This window comes from Onthophagus taurus, chromosome 6, assembly GCF_036711975.1.
Source record: "Onthophagus taurus isolate NC chromosome 6, IU_Otau_3.0, whole genome shotgun sequence".
Taxonomy (NCBI): domain Eukaryota; kingdom Metazoa; phylum Arthropoda; class Insecta; order Coleoptera; family Scarabaeidae; genus Onthophagus; species Onthophagus taurus.
The window spans coordinates 15,503,299-15,524,961 of record NC_091971.1 but is presented as its reverse complement, the minus strand read 5'-3'; the positions used below and the strand labels follow the sequence as shown (position 1 = coordinate 15,524,961).

Here is a 21,663-nt window from a genome sequence, read left to right as displayed (position 1 = left end):
TCAATCGAAGATTAGTATTTGTTATGAGACTATTTGGTATTGGAGTAAATTACCGAAACCAGTTTTCCATTCTTTTTGTGAAAATTGCACTTGCAACAAGAGCCGTGCGCGACAAATGTTTTTCGAAGACAGCCAGAATTATCCATTTAGATTAATCAAGTTGGAAGAATAACAGTTTCTGGTGATGGAGCATGGAAAAAGAAGGGATTTTCATCACTACTTGGTGTCACAATACTGATTGGATGGCTTACGTGTAAAATGGTTGAACTGGAGATAAAGTCAAAAATTTGCAAAAAGTGCAGTTACTGGAAAGATATAAGAGAGAATATACACCATACCGGACCTTCAGGAAAAATGGATGTGGATTCCGTTATAGAGATGTTTTAATGATTCAAAGAAAAGGATAATTAGAAGTACTGTTTACTGAAGAAGAAAGAGACAGCAAAATTTGCGAAGGTATTATGGAAATATTACAGTAATAAAAAAAGGAGGCAAAAGAACATTAACGGGGAAATGAATTAATGAACTTTCCGTATATGATGGATTGGCTGATGAAAATCCACAACACGACAGTTATCCAGTTGGTCTCGATTCGCGGTGTTTTTGGAAAAAAGCGTATGCTTTGTCACAAATTGACGAGTACACCCACAAGCCAGCAATGGACAAAGATGTATAGAGGACATCTTTTGACAAGATGTTTAGGGGGATACACAAAACAATAATGAAAGTTCCAACGCTATGTTATGGTTGGTCTATGTCACCAAAAACGTTTCATAATGGCAAGAAAGTGGCCTTTTTAATGACGGCCTTGCAAGCATTATGGAAATAATGCAAGTACAAAAATGAAAAATTGAAAGATCGTGTTTTGAGTTTTTCCAAGAAGCGGACTCACATCGCATTGACTTATATATTGCTCGCAGAAACTTATTGTCAGACAGATTAGCTGCAAAAGAAGAAAATAACCTTAAGGAAGGACAAATGAACGGTGCAGGAATCGCTGATTAGAGGTTTTGAAAGAAAATACAGGGTCGTTGATATGTATGGAAACGGTCTATTATCTTCTGAAGTAAGATAGCTAATGAAAAATGTTAAGATACAAAAGTTTTAGTGTTTTGTAATAGTATATTAAAAAACAAGTTTCGTAAGACACGCTTGAAATGCACGAATTCAAGTTGAAAAACGAGTGGCGAAGCCACGAGTTTTTTATTGAATGAGTGCTTTAAGTCTTATGAAACGTGTTTTTTATGCTATTTTTTGTAATTCGCGTTTTTATCCTTTTTTTTAACAAAAATAAAATAAATTTTGACAATGTAGGGAAATAGGTATGCAGCAGTTGGTAACACCGTAACACTTGAAAATAGAAATTTGAATTGACAATTAGAAACTGTCAAAACACAAAATGTATTCACCTGAAAAAAATGTTTCATGTACACCTTCCAAAATAAGAGAAATTGCTCAGTGTTCAATGTCCTCATCATTGTGGACCTTGTATTCGATGCTAAGAACGTGTTTAAACATCCATAGACAAAAATTGTCACATTGACAACTAGAAAAATTAATGACCCAATGTCACCAACTTGAACTGCTTCCATAAAATGTTACTAAAATCTCATTACAGCATCGGATGCTGTAAGGAGTCTCATTACAGCACTCGTTTGAGTACTGTTAGAGCTTTCGTTACCGTCGCGAATTACAAAAAATCTATTACAATAATGACAAATTAAGTATACAGGGTCAGTCAAAAGACAACGATGACATCTTTAATAAAAAATTCATATAGCACATCCTAAACCTAAAGTTAACCGTTTTCGAGATATTGAACTTTGCAAATCACTCTTATATATTACACACAAATATTTTAGTCCATTATGTTCATAGCTCATCTAGTTACCTTTGAAAGTTTCTCATCTCCATAGCAACGCAGTGACACAACACATGTCCAAAATACAAAGTTGCAATATTTTACAATATGCTACAAGTTCAATATCCGGAAAACGTAAATTTGTTTCTTCATAACTTTTTGACTCATCTAGCTTGTGTAATTTTAATAATTGTTGATAAATAAAATACGTTTTTAAAACTAGAATAGCTGCTTATTAAAACGCTACAACACGTTTTTAGAAAACATTTTTCCCCTCATTGCAAAAAAACTTATTTTTATTTTCGGGTCTCCAAGGTGACTTCTAGGTAGTTCTATGACTAGTGTTAGTTCTAATCTTAGTGTTAGTGCTGGTTTCAGTTGTTATTTACCGTTAGATTGTTGTATATTTTTATTGAACTAAAAGTAGAACTAACACTAGATGTAAAGCTAGAAGCATTCGGGTTTAGCTGTGTTCGGGTTTCTAGTTCTCGGTCTAGTGTTAGTTCTAGTGGCAGTGGTAGGTAGCGCTAGTTAGCATAAGATATTACTATGTTGTTTATTTTTATTGAACTAAAATTAGAACGAGAACTAGAAACATTCGGGTTTAGTCGTGAAAAAAACTTACAGTTGTCAATGTCAACTTTAATTTTATTATTATATTCGTAATCTTCATAAAATAACCTTTAAAATGAGTCCAAATTTGACGCATTTATCTCAAAAAACCAAAAAGTTCGAACTTTCAACTTTTAATTTTGACATATTTGTCAACTTTATAAAAAATCTTTTAAAATGAGCCCAAACTCGACATATGTAACTTTAATATTAATGGAAATACAATCATTTCCGGTTTGAAACGTCAACGTCAATTTTGACATATTTGTTATCTTCATTAAAAAACCTTTAAAATGAGTCCAAAGATGATGCACTTAGCTCAAATAACAAAAAAGTTAGAATAAAAAACATTAAACCCTAAGTTAGCAATAATGAAGATAGCAATTTAATTTTTAAATATTAATACCAACCTTAATTTTTTATTATATTTTTGTTTTTGTGACAAATATTAAGACATTTTATAAAAATTAAGAATATGTCAAAATGACATTGACATTTCAAACCGGAAGTTGCTTATATCTCGAGTAATATTGGAATTAAACGTATCATGTTTGGACTCATTTTAAAGGATTTTTCACGACGATTACAAATATGTCAAAATTGACGTTGAGATTCTTAACCGGAAGTTAACCATAACTTCATTAATATTGAAGATAAATATGTCGTGTTTGTACTCATTTTAAAAGATTTTTAATGAAGATTACAAATATGTCAAAATTGAGGTTGACATTTTAAACCTGAAATTTAGTTATCATATAATATAAACTGAAGTTAATCTAGTGTTAGTCACATTTCCGCAGTTTCTTTATATTTTTAACGTGTTTTTTGGGTCATTTTACATTGATTAAAAAAAATCGTCAATTTTTAAGCCACGAAACTTGTTTGTAAAATGGATAAGATGAGCGATGTTAATCTATTTGTAGAGTCTCTGAAGATGGCCAAGGGCTGAAACTGGATAAAAATCTGTGATAAAAATGGACAGGCACCAAACAATTTTCAATAGTTTGAGCTTGTCTATTCTGAGAAGTCTGTTATATTTAGAGAGATGAAAACGAAAATCTCGTTTTTCTCAACATTATTCATTTGTCGCTTAGTCAAGTGATGCAATTCTAATTCAGCTCTAGATTACTGTACATTTTTATTAAACGAAAAGTAGAACTAACGCTATATCTATCACTAGAACCATTCGGGTTTAGCCGTCTTAAAAGACACACTGCTAAACTCGACTGTTTCTAGTGCTAAGTCTAGTATTAGTTCTAGTGACAGTGCTAGGTAACGTTAGTTAGCACTAGATATCACTATGTGGCATATTTTTGGCTATATCAGACACTCTCTAGCTGTCTTAAGAGACGCACTGCTAAACCCGAAACTTATTAATTGTTATTCAGCGCTAGATTGTTGTATCTTTTTATTGTACTAAAAGTAGAACTAACTCTAGACCTAGAACTAGAAACATTCGGGTTTAGCCGTCTTAAAAAAGCACGACTATCAATCAAAACTTTTCTTTTAAATTGTTAACCTTATTAAGTCTCAAACTAACAACATTACAAAACACGAATAGAATAAATTAAGCATATGAAATGTGTAATTCAAAGTGTGAAATAGTAGTTGCCTACCCATGCGTGACGTCACGAACGGGCCTTTGAGCTGTGCACCTTTTTCGGGATGTAGCAGCCCTCTTTTTCGTGTGCATTAAACTTATTTATTCAAACAGTTTAAAGTGAAAATTAAAAATTTATCATATAACGGAGTTTTGATTATAACGAACACTCCCTTCCCCCGTATTAGTCCGTTATATCGAGATTTTACTAACAATGAAAGAAAAATAAATTGCAATTTTTGTTTAAAATTGATTATTTTAAAAATAGTTTAATATGGAACACTAAAAAGTGACAGTGAGAAAACTATGAAATCACTTTCAAAACGTTATTAAAGGAACTTGCGTTGGTCGGCTGTTGTAATATATACATTATTACATTATTCCCTTGACTTCACACTCTACCACTTTAACGCCAACAAATTTTTTAGTTCTAAACCTGTTCATATTGGCTAAATGCCGCTTTTTGTCCAAGTTTAGCACGTTTTGGCACCGAAATCCCAACGAAATCAAAAAGTTCAAATTAACTCCTCATGAATAAAAAAAATGTTTCTATTTTAAATCCTAATTGAAAAATCGCCATAAATATTGATTTACGAACCTAAAAATAGTGGTCGTTAACGGTATTTTCGCGTAACTTTTAAGTTTTAACACGTTCCTTCTTCTTACTTTTTTTAAATTTAAATCAACATCCGTTTTGGCATGTAAAGTTGAGGCGTCTCTCGTTGCATGCGAGAAAATGATTTATAACACCAGGCGGTCAAGTTCGCCATACTTTCCTATTGGAATTGGTTACGAACCGAATTGCACACACGCTATGAGTCCACGTGCCATTTCTAAATTCGGGGTTATATGCGCATTTACATTTTAAACACTCACTCATCACCGTTCAAACAAATTAACTCATCACAAAAATTATATAATCATAGGTGGTTTCGTTAAAACTTCATCGTTGCAGATTCGATATTTAGTTTAATCTAAATAAATAAAATGACAGTGACATAACTTTTACAAGAAGTCGAACAATATGGTCATCATGTTCCCCCACCGCTTAAATTTCCATCCCTTTCAAGCAAAAACTTTACAAAGTAATAATAATAACTTACATTTTATCCTTGTTATTTCTTGTTGAGGTTTTTTTAAAAGGAGATGATGGTACGTTTTGAAATGTCACACTTAGATTGTCATATTATTTAGATTATCAATTAATAGATAGCCATGGTAGACTTCTAGATTCGTGTAAATCTAGTACAGTGACATTTTCCCTTCCCCCAGTTAAAATCGGTTATTTCTCTCAATAACGACGTTGGTGTGTTTAAAGATCTTTAAAAAAAGATTGTAAAGTTTGCGGCGTTTGCAAAAGAAGTAAGAAACATGCTGAATTATGGTAATATATTTTTCTTAACGTTACATATTTTTACTTTAAAAATGTCCTAATTGCAAAATATTGTTTATAAATTATTTTCGTTCAAAATAAGAAAATTCAAAGTGTTTCGGGTTAATAGCTGATTTATTTTTTTTAATAATCGCGTGAGATTTTATTATGAAATTATCGTTTAAAAAAATAATAATGTTATGATTGACATAACAGCATTTTGCAAACAAATCGATATCGCTTTTTAAAACACAAATTTTGATTTTAATCATTTAATGAATAACTTTAAAGCACTTTAATATTTTTTATCGTTGAATATTGAGGGAAACGTTCAAAATTTCCTATTCTTTATCTACCTTTGATGCTTTCAGCAAAAATAGTTATGTCTCAAATATCGTTTTTGCAACCAAAATCTATTTATACCTAATTTATTTATAATTTGAGTCGAATTTATAATTTCGACTCAAAATATTCGGACATTTTTTACCACTCCAACAAATTTTCACAAAAGTTTGCCATCTTTGACGAGTAACAGGATAAATAATGATTAATAGCTTAGAATAACTTTTAGGTGTATAATAAAAGTATAACAGTGTTAAATATGGGTATTATAACACTTTATATTTAGAATATGTAAATAATTAATAGGAAATTAAGAATGTTTTCATAGTTAATTAAAACAAAAGAAAATTTTGTTGAAAAAAAAACAATAGAAATAATTGATATAAAATAAATGCTAAACCGCAGTATTAATAATAAAACATAATATGTTGTGTGATATTAAAACCTTTATCTACAACTCAATGCCACCTGTTTAATTATGGGATGCGTTAATATAAAAAAAAGATAAAATTTGAGGAAAATTATTTTTAAGGTTTGAAATATTCCTATTAAGTCTTAACCCATTAGTGCATGAAGATATTCTTTTGATGAAAAACATCTTTTTCTATTTTTTTAAAATTTTATTATCTATTATATCAAAAAAATATATATCAAGAACATATTATATCAAAAGGGGCACTATGCGTAGAATACACTTAATCATATTTGTATTAATGAAACTTTATTATAACAGAAATACAACAATTTATTTATTGTTTGCCAGCAATGGCTCTGATACAGAAGTTTTCTCTCTTGACGCCCCAATTCCATATGATGTCACTAAACAGTTTATATTATTAGGTATCAATTTCTTCATAAGGAGCCACCCATTAACAACTGAAGCATCTAACAGAAATGAATAGATTGGCCACTACTACTTTCTAAGCCTCATTCACGTTCTGCATACTGCAACAAGTTCATCTAATTAATCCAACCCACCCATTCCTTTATTATAGCTTGTTACCATTTCGGGCTGCTCTATCTATAGTCTATCTATAAGACCTATTTTCTTTGCATCACCGTGTACTACTGGATACAGATTTTCTTTGAAAGGTGGTAGCCATGGTAACCACTTTGTTATGTTTCCATTGAACAAATAATACTTCATCATTTCCCATAAACCGGTATGTAGCTCTGCATGGTTTATTTTAGTGGTGGAACGGATATCCGGCCTATCCCGCCAAAAATCCGGACGGATACCGGATAGTTACCAAATATCCGGCTTTGGCTGGATATCAAACGGCTATTACTTAGTACTCTACCATTCACAGGAATTAGTATCTCTTTTAGGTGTTGGACACTGCAGATAATAATCAAGTTCAACCCCAATAGGCCTTTTTTCATTGAATACAACTTTATTTATATTAGGTTTGTCATTGGCAACCTCATTGTAACAATCCCAATACGATATATAAAATCTCTTGTTGCAGTTTCGTCTAGTTTTCTTCTCTTCGCTTGTAATTTATCATCACATTCATTACTAACAAAACTCTTGTTGTTATCACTTTCAATTATTGATTAAAGTATCCTCTTTTTAATGCAAAAAGCCGTTTTGAAAAATCACATTCAGTTCTTGAGAAATAAATTTTTGAAGTTTTACGATTAAGTTTTAAAAATTCGTATAAAATCCAGCTCTTGGAATATGAGTATGAAAGTTTCCCAAAGTGTTAATAAAAGTGTCCTCTTTCCAATGAACCAACCCATTTTGAAAAATAACTTTTAGTTTTTGAGAAAACAATATTTGAAGTTTTGATAAAATTTTCGATGTTGCAATTTTCATCGATAACTTTCAAAATTCGCTATAAAATTAATTTCTTGAAAGATCCTTGTGGAAATATCGCCAATTATTAATTAAAGTATCCTCTTTTTAATGCAAAAAGCCGTTTTGAAAAATCACTTTCAGTTCTTGAGAAATATATTTTTGAAATGATCCACAGTTTTTCGAATTTTGCAATTTTCGCCGATTAAGTTTTAAAAATTCGTATAAAATCCATTTCTTGGAATATGAGTATGAAAATTGTCCAAAGTGTTAATAAGAGTGTCCTCTTTCCAATGAACCAACACGATTTGAAAAATAACTTTTAGTTTTTGAGAAAACAATGTTTGAAGTTTTGATAAAATTTTCGATGCTGCAATTTTCATCGATAATTTTCAAAATTCGCTATAAACTTAATTTCTTGAAGGATCCTTGTAGAAATATCACCAATTATTAATTAAAGTATCTTCTGCTTAATACAAAAAGCCGTTTTGAAAAATCACTTTCAGTTCTTGAGAAAAAAATTTTTTGAAATGATCGACAATTTTTTTGAATTTTGCAATTTTCGCCGATTAAGTTTTAAAAATTCGTATAAAATCCATTTCTTGGAATATGAGTATGAAAATTGTCCAAAGTGTTAATAAGAGTGTCCTCTTTCCAATGAACCAACACGATTTGAAAAATAACTTTTAGTTTTTGAGAAAACAATATTTGAAGTTTTGATAACATTTTTTTTTAAGTATACCAACACTGGTAAAATAATTATCAAAATAGATCTTATACCCTTCATTTTCTCTAATTCCAGCTTTATTTATTAGGTCTAAAACGACATTTCCTCCAAGCCCAAACTTATTTTCATTTTTTTTAGTATCTTTTTCTGTATATTATACATCAAAGCTTACTTACTTACTGTATCCTTCACTTGTACACAGAGATCAATTTTTAAATCCAAATCTCACAAGTTTACCTTTCATATATTGCTTCGCGTAATATTTCCCGTAATAAGATATCATACTTTCATCTATCATTAAGTTTTTCAATAAATGGTCTTAGTTTATACAATTCATCTTCAAAATTATTGTAAGTGTTATCGTTGAAGTGTATGTATAGTGTATATTGTCTTGTAACATTTTTGGCACATCACCTTGGCTCTTCCACTGCATTCGTTTGTTCGACAGTATGTCACTATTTGGCATATCCAGATAGTAACATACCGCCTAACACTACATACAATTCATCAATGGTTACATGGACATTAGTGTTCTTTTATTGGGCGTATATGTTTGTTTGGTTTAAAATATTTTTCATTATCAACAAATAATTTAAAATAATCCAATGGATCTTCTGCTTGGTCGGCTTCTTTGGAATGTTTCCTGGGGTCGCTTGAGACGTTGTAAGAACACAATGGAGTAGTATCTTCACGCCAATTGTCCTTCTTTTGATGCTTTTGATGCTGAAGTTCTTCTCAAATGTGTGGTAGAAGATCTTCCTCTCCAAAATCGTCATCAAATCCATGAAACTCAACATCACTTTGTTGCTTTAAGATGCCTTTCGATAAATGGATTACATCACCTAGCTACATCTTATATTTTAAGGTTTCATAGGCAGTTTAAAATTAGGCAGTCTCACCTAATTTTCTTGAAAAAAATGTATTGGATCTTAATTTATAACAAATTGATAGGTGTCATGCTATATTGTAACCAAATCATCGAGATTTTTTGATTGAACGAATATCTATAACTTTTTTGATGTTGTAAATTTTAATGTCCAATATTTTCAGAAAATTTCATGATATATGCCTTAGAAAGAATTATTACTGTTTGCTGTTTGATATCGTTCTCTATATCCTTCTGCCAAAAACTCTGTGTGTAGTAAGAAATTTTAATCGGCGACTCCAGACTTGAGATTCACAATGTTGCTAATGCAGTGCTATATTGAAGATACTTATTTCAACGTTACGTATATTACGTAAGAGTAAGTTTCTTCTTCTCCTTCGTATATATATATGCGGCAGTTTTTCCCGATTTTCTATAATGAAATTCCTCTACAAGTCCTCATTCTACTTTTTCATTGGGCGTCCAATATTTCTTCATCCAACCGGTGATTTATCTCGGACAATCTTCCCTATTTGTTGTCCAAACATTCTCTTTATAATGTTCGTTCCACTCACATTTTCAATTTCTTATCCACACATTAATGTTTTTACTTATTTCTCTATCCCAAAGCATTCTCACAGCTATTTTTCTTTATGTTTTCATTTCACTCGTTTCCAAACATCTCTGAGTTTTGCGTATTTCTGGGCTGTTCTCGGCGGTGCACTATGGAAAATTTAGTCCGTTTGCTGATCAAAAATCAATAACTTTCTTGTTTTTAAAGATAAACGTTTCAAACTTGGTACGAATATTCTACATTACAGGAAGTAAGAGTACCAATTTTCTTTTTGTTATTATTTTTATTTCCTCGTATATACGAACTATATGAAGACAAACCACCCTTTCGAGGTTGTGATGAATCTTTACATTTGATAGTCCTAGAATCTATTTTGACCATTTTAGCATTACATCTGTACATATGTATGTGTTAGTATATAGTATGTATTACCTATATACGTGCGTTCGTAAACACGATAACTCAAAGACGCAATTATCTACTTCGATGAAATTCGGTATGCGGTTATTAAATTAAGACTGTTGATCTCTACTAACTTTTGGGACAAATCGGTCGACCGGAAGTAGCAGTTTACTTTAACAGATTTTGAAACTGTTTCATATAAACTTGCAAATAGAGATTAACAAATAAAATTTGTTAAACTGTCAGATACAAAATTTCTACCACCTCACATAACCGGAAGTAGTACTTTACCTGTACCCATTTGTTTCATATAAACTGGTATTTAGTAAAATAAATTGTTAAAATTTTTTATAAGCCTTTATATCTTTGAAAAACGTGTAGATAAAAAATTTCATTGAAATCATGAAACCGGAAGTAGTATTTTACTTAACAAATCACCGTCACATGCGATTTTGCATATAGAAGTTAAAATAGAGAAAATTCAACAGTTATTTTGAATTTAGTGCCCGTTTAAAGGTATTTTTCCAAAAATTTATTTTTCCGTCGTATAAAAATGTTAGAAAGTCGAGTGTAGAGCACTCTAGTTTTGTTATTATAATGGAGTTTATGAAAAAAAAATTCAAAAACTGCATTATTGGTTGATTATTGAATGGACTGTATCTTTTTATGTCTTTCATTTAATGCAACCTCTTAAAAACAGGGTTAAAATATGTTAAACAATTTTAATTATAGGTATATAACAATTATTGTAGTATACACAATTATATGTATATTTTATTTCTTTTTATGAGTATTACCGATATTACAGAGTAATATTGTTTTTGAAAAAACCCTAACAGATTACAATCTCTATCTGAGATATAAATATTATAATATAATGTATAATAATGTTTATCTACAACTATTGAATTATCTATTCGTTATACAATTGATTTTTGACGGGTAATGACACTCATTACCCATGACAGACAAAGTGTTGAATAATGAGGCCATTATTCCACACTTCTGACACTGCCTACTAATCAAAAAATAAAATATTAACAGAAATGACAGCTTTCTTATATTGAGGTTATGTCTGAAATGTCTATCAAGTTTATTTTTTTTTCGTTTTTTTGATTTTTTTTTCAAAATTAAATAGTTGTAGATAAAGTATAGTATTCAACTTGCGTATAATGGATGTTACCCACTCAGATTACAACACTCGCTCGCTTCGCTCGCTCGTGTTGCAACTTCTTCTTCGTGGGTAACAGCCGCCATTATACGCTTGTTGAATAATATACTATTATCTACAACTATTGAATTATCTATTCGTTATACAATTGATTTTTGACGGGTAATGACACTCATTACCCATGACAGACAAAGTGTTGAATAATGAGGCCATTATTCCACACTTCTGACACTGCCTACTAATCAAAAAATAAAATATTAACAGAAATGACAGCTTTCTTATATTGAGGTTATGTCTGAAATGTCTATCAAGTTTATTTTTTTTTCGTTTTTTTGATTTTTTTTTCAAAATTAAATAGTTGTAGATAAAGTATAGTATTCAACTTGCGTATAATGGATGTTACCCACTCAGATTACAACACTCGCTCGCTTCGCTCGCTCGTGTTGCAACTTCTTCTTCGTGGGTAACAGCCGCCATTATACGCTTGTTGAATAATATACTATTAACTCGTTCACTATTCCATCATTGCCTGACACTGTTCAACTTGTTCAAGTTTCAGAAACCAGGTGATGCTCAAGGACAGTAGAATCTAACAGGACTGCTACATCCATTGTTGTGACACCCTACCCGCAAACTACGTCACACTATTTTCCACGCCCAGCTGTTGTTGTGGTCTATGCGATTGCTATGTGTTTTTAGAGGTTATATCCTAAACGTATTCATATTAGTTTTGAAGTTTTATGTTTTAGACTTATTAATGTCTATCATGTAACCTCTAAAAACACAGACAGTTACCAGGCGTGGCAAGTAGTGTGACGTAGAGTGCGGGGAACCAACCCGTAGTCGACTACAAGAATACAATGGATGTAGCAGTCCTGTTAGATTCTACTGTCCTTGGGATGCTGTGTTAAAAGAGCTAGGGTTTCTTCGTTAAGTTTCTCTACATTTTTAATGCACGGCTTTCTAATATTCGTTATGTATGGATCTGATGTATAAAGGAGTGTATGAAATACATCTTCGTTTGTAGCATATCTAGAATATTTTCGTGCATGATGTAGTCTACATTTTTTCTAATCTTTATTTCGAGATTCCTGTGCATCTTCTGGTAGCTGTCCAATAGGTAAAATTGCAAAATGTCGTATAATACGTTCATCATGAATTAATATTTTATGTACGGAAGATGGCATGTAATACCAGTCATAATTTTTTTCTATTCGGTTCTATCGCATATTCTCCAAATTTTTCTAGATCTACCATAACACCGCCTGAAGAATTATATAAAATCGCTTAATCAATATTTTGTCGACACCGGTAATTTCTGCTGAAGAAGAAGCATTACAAAAGAATCTTCTAGCAGTATTACCATCGTTTGCCACTTATTTGCTTTGACCAAAGCTTTCTTATCTTTTTTTAATTTTTTATTTTCTTCGGTAGTAGCAGACCACTTTCGGAAGGGTAGATAATATGATATGTGTAAAATCAACTCCATGCAACGTATCCAGGCATGTAGTGTTGATAAACCATACGAAATGCGTTATCATTTTCTGGTCTTGCTGCCACCTTTTCTAAATTATTCATTTGTCGTGGATTAGCACCGCAAATAGTACATGTGGAACATGAAGGTGTACTTGTTATTATTTGGGCAACTTTTCCATCTATCATGGTGAGAAACATATCATGTTTGATTTGTATTGCTTTTCCTTGCTTTGTAATTACCGATGGACTCAAACTATCAATTTGGCTTTGTATATTATCCACAACGGCTTTTCTTTTCTCGGGAGTCTCTTTAGAAAACTCGATTAAAATTGATCGACAAAACCGCACAGAAGACGGAACCGGATTTTGCCACACTACCTTACCAGTTTCTTCGTCAATTAATCTAATAGTTCTGTATGCCAAGTTTAAGCTACCTAACCTAAGAAAAGCAATATTGCATTTAACCTATGTATGTCGTCAGTAAACAAAAATAACATGTTCATACGTGACGTGGACTCTCTTAGTTTTCTGCTCATAACTTCTAAATAGGCAAATGTTGGCAGATAATTTTTTTATATGTTTTAAAGAAATAAATAGTCTTTAAAATTATATGTATTTTAGACCACCGCTAAACATCGCTAACTGCTAAAACTCCAGCCAAAGTTAAAGAAATCTCGAAATTGAAGTCATCGGATAATCCCACGTTTATTATTAAAATACAACCATGAAATTACTTATTGATACCTGAATTAGGTTCTCCATTAAACAAGCTTTTTGAGAAGATATGACGTTATATAGGTTTTACACTAAAACCTTACATTAGCAGTCTTTAAAAATCACGACAAAAGTAACCGAACTACGTGAAATCAGAGATATAAAAACTTTGATATTTTTTTTTTACTTAAATACGTCATATAACAATAAAACTTATGTTAATTATTAAAATTTGACATTTTTACTATAGGATTCAATTAAAGAAAAAATAAATCACGACTTTCGGAAAACCCATTTATGATCAGCAAACGACTCAAATTTTCCATAGTGCGGTGTAAGAGATTTTGTCTCTATTCTTATGTACTTATTTCTTCAAATAGTATCATTTAAACACTCTGCTATTCTGTTGCCTTTATTGATTGTTCTTTTAGTTCGTCTTCTATATTGTCGTTTTGTCGTCATGGCAATTTAACTTACACCTTATTAGTTCCTTAGGAATACTACTGATTTGGATTTTTCAGCCGACATCTTCATGATCAACATCTTCGCGATCGTAGTAAACCCGATGCAAAAATCTCTGGAAATCCTCCTTATTCTCCACTCTCCAGTAGTAGCAAAGTATTATCTTCGGGGTAACATTAAATCTCTTTATTACCCATTTTGTAGTATCTTCTTGTTTTTACTTATCTAATTATTTCGTCGATTATAATGTTAAACAGTAGGGGACTTGACACATTAAGTCAAGTCTACTATCTCATTTGCCTTATGCTGATTATTACCTCTATAGGATTAGTTAACTCTCGATTTATTCTCTGTGATCTTCGTATTATTTTATTTATGAACGTTGTTAATTCCTCAATTAGTTGCATCCCTTAGTACTTTAGTAATTCATTCTGTATTATTCCATTATTACCAGCTGGTTTTCCATTTTTTAATGTTCTAAATGTTGCTGCTTGTTTATTGTATACTTCTGTTGTTTTATTTGTTACTATTTTGTGTGGTGTTTCCAGAATTGTAGGTATTAAGTTTTCCATCTTATCTAATTTTTTCACTGTTCATGTATCATTTTGAAAATCTTCTTCTGAAAACTTTTCCCAATATTTTTCTTTATTTTTCCATACCAATGTGTTTGTTATAAGGGAGGCAGATAGAACCGACTGGTGCAGTACTTTACTGCTTTACTTGGAGGCTCGCAGGATATCCCTCAGAGTGTAGCCATTCTTCTGGGGTATCTTCTAAACATCCTTTTTTAAATTCTTTTCGTCGCATATCCTCTCCGCTCGCTGGAGCAAGGATTGGGTCATTGACCTTTTCTGTTGTGAATAGTGATGCGACGAAGTCTGTAGGTACCTGTTCGTGTGTGCCTTCTTCTGATACTTTCCCAGTTCCATACCGTCATCTGTCTACTTAGTGAGCAAAACATCCAGAAAAGGTAACTGTTTTGCAGCTTTCATGGTAAATTTGATATTGCGAGTTCAGGTAGTCAAGAAATTCGTGAAAATGCTCTTTTCCATGTTGCCAAATCGCAAAGTCATCCACATAACGAAGCCATAGATACGATTTTCGACCACATATATTTTAATGTACTTAAAATTTGCTCAATATTTTTATTAATTCAAATAAAAAAATTCTTGTAGTTAATACTAGTAAAAATATTTAAATTATTGTTTTTCATTTTAAGGAATCTTCATCAATGGCTGCTGATTCTGTAAGAAGTTTAGTACTGGTAGAAAACGAAACGTACGAATTAATAGACGGCGACGGTAATTTCTACGTTAGCAAAACAAATTTAGGTCCAACATATCCCACAAACGATCCATTCTCAAATTTTTCCAATCCCGATCTCGACGAGCAAATCTCTTCGTTAATCCCACCACAATCAAACATGGAACCGATTTTAATAAACGATTACGCAAAAATGAATTTTTTCACGCAAGCAAATGCAAATGTTACGATATATCTTAACACCGATAACGGTGGTAGTTTTATCAACAACGATACGTGCATAAACAATGAAGTAATCGATCTCACCACAAATAATTCCAACATTATCGATGATGTTAAAAAACAGCCTCACCAAAAAGAAAATCAAGATTTACCCGAATTTATCGATATATCCCAACTGAAAATACCTTTTCCAGAGGTGCAACTAAAAAATAAAGATGAAGAAAAAGATAAACAAATCATTTCTTCCGACATTACTGAAACTGAAACAGGAGAAGATGACAATGATGTAGTTTTCGTTAAAGAATACACAATTCATAATACAACAATCGACGAAGATGTTGTTCCTTTAGATTTAAGAAGTAGAAACGAAGAAAAAGATAAAGTAGTCCAAGAACCAAGAAGAAACCCAAAAAGAACCGTACAAATTCTTAAAGAGTATTATAGTAGTTTTAAATATAGTCCGGATTTTTACGGAACCGGTAAAAGAAAACGGGAATGTTGTGACACAAAAAAGAAGCTAGGTGCAATTCTTAATCCACCACCGCTTTTAACTAACGAAAATTTTAAAGAATGGCCAGTTGAAGGAATGCATGAAAAACCCGTTTACAACCCAACATCGAAAAAATTAGAAATATTTGGGAAAGAGAAGAAAAAAGCTCCGGTGAGAAAAGTGAAAGAAGTTGTTAAAAAACGAACCTTCAAAAAAGGTAAACGCCGAATATGTAAAAATAAAATTCAAGAAGAGGTCAATGAGGGAGTTTCAAAAGAATTTGCGACGTTAACTCACGAAACTTTACAAGAAGTTATCGGTTATGTCCAACAAATAAAAGATTATAATAGTATTGTTAAAGAAGAAAAGAAACTGATAAACTTGGAAAGTTTAAAACAACTCGTTACAGATTCTTGTGTTTTATACAGTATAGCAAATGACGTTCCTCAAAAATCTGTATCAAAATATTTGAAGACAATCAGAAAAGATATTAAATTGTGATATTGTAAACTTTTAATTGAAAATTCTCAGGTTATTTTGACTAAAACAAACTATGTATTTTATAAGAAAAGGTTATTTTTATAATTGATTGTTTTAATAACTAAGTGTTGATAATAAAACTAAAATAAAATTATTTATTTTTTTTAATTAACCAGCTAATGAAGCTAAAGCACCAGGAGCTATTCTTGATCCTATTTGCATTGGCTTTGGTAATACCCGAAATCCATTTTTATCAGCAACATATTTAACAATTTCTTTTATACCATCAGGTCTAATATAAGAGTATCTCCCAGTTACAACAAATCCATCATTTGGATCTGGACTTTTATAACCAATTTCTTCTCTTTCAATATTATTACTTGTTTTAAATCTAAAAAAAAACAATATTTGTTAGTTATGTTAAGGCTAAAACAATAAGTCATAATAATTCAATAAGTTCTTGTTATAAATTTGAATTAATTATTTTTTGTTATAAACTAATAAGTGAAGTAAAGAAGGTTGAATTGGGGAAGAAAGAACTAAAGATAATCTGCTAGGCAGATGATTCGGTTTTAATCTCGGAGCATGAGGATAACTTGCAGAGAATGCTCTTTCAATTTGAAAAAACAGCTACCAAGTACCACATGACAATATTGGTAGAAAAGATCCATATCGAAAGAGTCGAGAAGATGCAAATTGATGATTTATTGTCTGTGAAATTCTAATGCCTTGTAACCCACAAAAAATCCAAAATTGTGTTATTATATTTTTATGAAATCTACAGAATTATACATAGTACTAGTAACACCTAGTAATCCACAAATACGCATTTACTTAGATAAAAGGGATTTCTTTCATCACGTATCCCAAATGCACCTCAACAAGAAAACAATAATACCTCGTACACCACAATAAAAATTTGAATACCTCTTAAGCAACATTTGGTATAAGTCAAACTGTGGTATACAAGGTATTTATTTAAAAAATAATCGATTTGTAATACTGTAAATAGTATTTTTTTAAAAATACATTGTTTTTTATGTTTTTTTTTTTAATTGAATCAATAACAAATAAATAAATATTGTTTACAGAAACAATGTTGGTAATTTGATTTAAAAATAATTAAAAAGTAGGCATTGTTAAAATAAAGTAATGTTGTAGTAGGCTGTGTCCGCTATAACTAATGTTATTGTTTTATTAAAATAATTGATATTGGTGTGGATTTCTGTGTCAAAAGTGTGTTTAAACTAGTACTTGATATCTATAAATTTACTGAGTGATGGAAATAGTTACGGTAAGTATATTAAATTATTATGTATAATAACGAAGTCTATTATATTTAACAAAAAATATTTGCACTTATTTATTTTGCATTACTATGCTAACATTGTTTGCGTTTTAATTAATTTGAATGTAATTACGAATTTGAAGCTAGAGGAGCTGAAGGATATAAGCCATCTGCAACCTGTTGAAAATATTATAATTGAGGATTTAAGAGATGTTCAAATGTTGGAGCTAGATGCACGAAAAGACGAAGAATGTGTTAACAATGATTTTAATGACGATGACTACGAACCTAAAAAGGAAAATGGTACATCAGATAGCGACGAAGAGCAAGGAAATAATGCTGAAAAAGATGAAAAAACAAAACAGGATGAGACATTAACAGAAAATGATATCAATCATGGCAATATAACGGAAGGAAGGAAAAGAAGTATTACTGCTCAACCTGATAAATGGGCAAAAAATTCTGCAAAAAGGAGCCGAATGGAAGGAAAAGCGTACATGGGGTACAGCAGAACTAAAGAAGGTAAAGTAAAACAGAATGTCCCAAAAGAAGCAAGAAAAATGGGTTCTTCTTGCAAATCAAAAGAGTGCCTTAGAGTAAAATCTAGGAATTGTTCAGAAATTAATGACGTTCGTCATTGGCAAATGGCATTGCATTGGCAATGAATTGGGATCAACGAAAAGTGTTTGTAATCAATCACATAGAAAAAACTGTCACAAAAAGAACGTATACTAAAAGCTTTGAGAGTAGGCGAAAATATTCCTTAAAATATTTTCTCACAATAAATATGAACAAAGTGCAAGTTTGTAAACAAATGTTTCTTCAAACACTTGCCAAAGGGGATCCCAAAAGGGATGTTACGGTATGACTTCTAGCTTCGATTTGACCTACAAATCAAACAAACGAACCACTCGACAGGACAAGGTGGAAGATAAGAGGTTACTAAAAGAATTTTTTGATTGTTTACCAAAGTTGCCTTCACATTATGGACGTTCAAATTCAAGTAAATTGTATTTAGAAACGGTAATCCGGAGCCTAAATCAATTATTTAAGTTATACGAAATTAAGTGCAAAGAAGAAAACAAAGTAACCCTGTCGAGAACAATTTTTAGCAAAATGTTTTATTCTATGAACTTGTCAATTCACCCAATTAAAAAGGATAAATGTGATTTGTGCACAAAACATGAAGTTGGTCAATTATCAGACAAAGAATGGAATACGCACAGACGTAAAAAAGAAAGGGCTCGTGAAGAAAAAAAGAGAGATAAGGAAGAAGCAAAAATGAACAAAAAAGGTCGGGTTTTAACAATGGATTTACAAGCTGTAAAAGTGTGTCCGTATGTCCAAGCCAGCACAATATTTTTTAAGTTAAAACTGTGTTGCCACAATTTTACAGTTTATAATGTAGTAACGCATGAGGCGAAGTGTTTTTGGTTTAGCGAAACTGAAGCAGATATGACTGCATCGACTTTTGCTTCTTGCATTATGGAATACCTAACAACAGACTGTCAGAATGAATCTGGACCAATTATAATTTACAGTGATGGATGTACTTACCAAAATAGAAATAATATTATAGCAAATGCATTATTAAACTATTCTGTAAATAATAACATAGAAATTATTCAAAAATTTCTCGAAGTTGGACACACACAAATGGAATGCGACTGCATCGAAAGGAAATTAAAAGGACGAGACATTCATTTACCTAGTGATTATTTACGAATAACAAAGGAAGCAAGAATGAAGCCCTTTCCATATGAAGTGCAATATTTTAATTTTAAAGATTACTCAATCAAGAAATATCAAAGATATGCATCTATTAGACCTGGAAAGGTAAAAATTAGTAATGCTATGAAACATTCTTTATAACTGCCTGTCATTTTCCCTTTAAGGTCACAAATGATCCTGTGGTGACCGATATTAGAGCTCTCCAATATTTGCCGAATGGAAACATTTATTACAAATTGGATTTTGATGATGAATGGCGAGAACTTCCACAACGACAAAAACCTGTTTCTCAAATGGTAGAATGGCCACAAATGTATAAAGAGAAACGAAAAATAAAATTTCAAAAATGGCAACATTTGCAGCTGTTAAACTCAGTAATACCTACTGACTGTCATAGTTTTTATGACAGCTTAAAACATGATTCAGAGTAAAATTTTTTAGAGAATTTATTGATTCGTAATAAAAGTAGTTTTTCCTAAATAGTGTTTTATTTCTGTAAAAATAATATAATATATCCTAACCCACAAATTTGACAAAAATCTAAAGCTAAGTCGTAAGCCACTGCAAATTTTAATATACAATATTTACTAAAAAATTAAAAATCATATGTTTGTTAGATACAAGAGCCCTTGTGTAACTGACAGTTTCAAAACAAACAAACAAATACTTTCCCAGTTTAATATAAAACGTCTTTTATGTCTACTGAAAAAAAATGTTTTTAGGGTTACAAGGTATTAGAACTTCACAGACGTTATGTTAAACCGGTGGAACAGGTTATGAGTTTTAAATATCTCGGCGTCAGCATCACAAGTAGCAAAGACCTCTGCGAGGAAGTCAAGGCTCAGACAACCAAAGCAGCCTTAATATCGGGGTATTGGCGAGATATAGTATGGTGAAACAAACACATGACGGATTATGCCTGCTATGGACTACGATCCATAGGACTATAAGAGAAGCGAAGATATCAGACAACTCTGCGGTGTCCAAGTATACTCCGATGGTCTCTATCCTGTCGTCGCGCATGGAGGGACAATGTTGAGCGAATGGATAGCAACAGATTTCCGAAAATTGCAAGAGATGGTACTTTCTGGACGCCCGCCCATACGGTGGTATGAAAGATGGAATTCATCACCTCATCCACGTCTCTGGATTATAGAATACAAGGCAAAAGAGAAAAAAAAAGAAGAAGTTTTGTGAAAACACTTTTTGTTGACAGTCTTATGGAAAACTGCGGTTAGGCAAACCAAGGATACGTAAATTAATTTAAGACACTATTAAGAAATTTTGGAATACAATTGGCAGATTTTATATGACTGTATAAATACGACTACTAGTGTCAGAATACGTAAGCTGGGTTATTTCGGTTCCTTCATCAATAACCGTTTCGGATACTAAAGCAGTTTTCTTCCATGTTCTGTACTGGAAGGTTAAGAAAAGTTGGAGCTCGTTTACTGAAGAAAGCTTATAGAATGAAATACTATGAGTACACCATATAACAATTGTTTTTCGAGGCAAAATTCTCGGGGGTCGAGAACATAAACCGAGGGTCGGAAACATAAGCAGAGAATCTAACTGAGATCTAGTGGGTAAACCATGCGACGACAAGCGTTGAAATATACAGCACAGGTACCCTGATGTTTGATTGTGAAGAACAGTATATAACATAGTCAATATACGAAACGATCTACGATTCTGATAGCTTAATATCTGTAAATAATTACGGTATGGAGTTATGTGTTGAGCTCCCGAGATCAAAGATATACCATATACAGTTGTTTTGAAGTCTTTGCAGTGTTACGGAGTGTTAACGGATTACGGAGACTTTTTAGCTAGTGGAAACAATGATAGACCTTTCTGCAGACGGATTGAATTTGAGGTTTCCAGGACATTGTGTAATCCATAACCACCCCAAGGTTTCTAACCGTATCTGACAGTTGAATAATGTCACCGTCAAGCATTAAGTAAATGGGTGAAAAATCAGAAAGCTTTGCCAGTAAAGGTTGACTACCAAACGCAATTGCTTGAGTTTTAGCAGTATTTAATTAACATAACGTTTAGACCAATACAAAATATTAGAAAGATCATGATTAAGACTCTTACTCTTGAACTTGTAAGTAAACAAGGCGCTCGAGCTTTGGATAGAACAGATAAAATGGAAATAGGGCGAAAATCATTTAAACTTGAAGGACACTTGGATTACAGTATAGGCATAA

At 31.7% G+C, this 21,663-nt stretch overlaps 1 protein-coding gene and 1 long non-coding RNA gene across 3 annotated transcripts in view; one reads left to right on the top strand and one right to left on the bottom strand.

The window, feature by feature from the left end:
• Positions 1-5,045: 5,045 nt before the first annotated feature.
• On the top strand, positions 5,046-16,585 carry LOC111415911 (uncharacterized). Of its 2 annotated transcripts, XM_071196457.1 has the most exons (3): positions 5,046-5,225; positions 5,283-5,457; positions 15,196-16,585. In XM_071196457.1, exons 2-3 carry the CDS (start codon positions 5,455-5,457, stop codon positions 16,450-16,452), a joined length of 1,260 nt encoding a protein of 419 aa, XP_071052558.1. In that variant the 5' UTR covers positions 5,046-5,225; positions 5,283-5,454; the 3' UTR covers positions 16,453-16,585. The 2 variants fall into 2 exon arrangements, with proteins under 2 accessions (XP_071052558.1, XP_022903568.1); XM_023047800.2 differs by having other exon boundaries at positions 5,046-5,457.
• The window catches only part of LOC111415910 (uncharacterized), a 6,387-nt gene continuing 1,207 nt past the window's right edge, over positions 16,484-21,663 (bottom strand). The window contains exon 2 of the long non-coding RNA XR_011640561.1: positions 16,484-16,822. This is a non-coding gene — a long non-coding RNA (uncharacterized lncRNA). The remainder of the gene's footprint in view (positions 16,823-21,663) is intronic.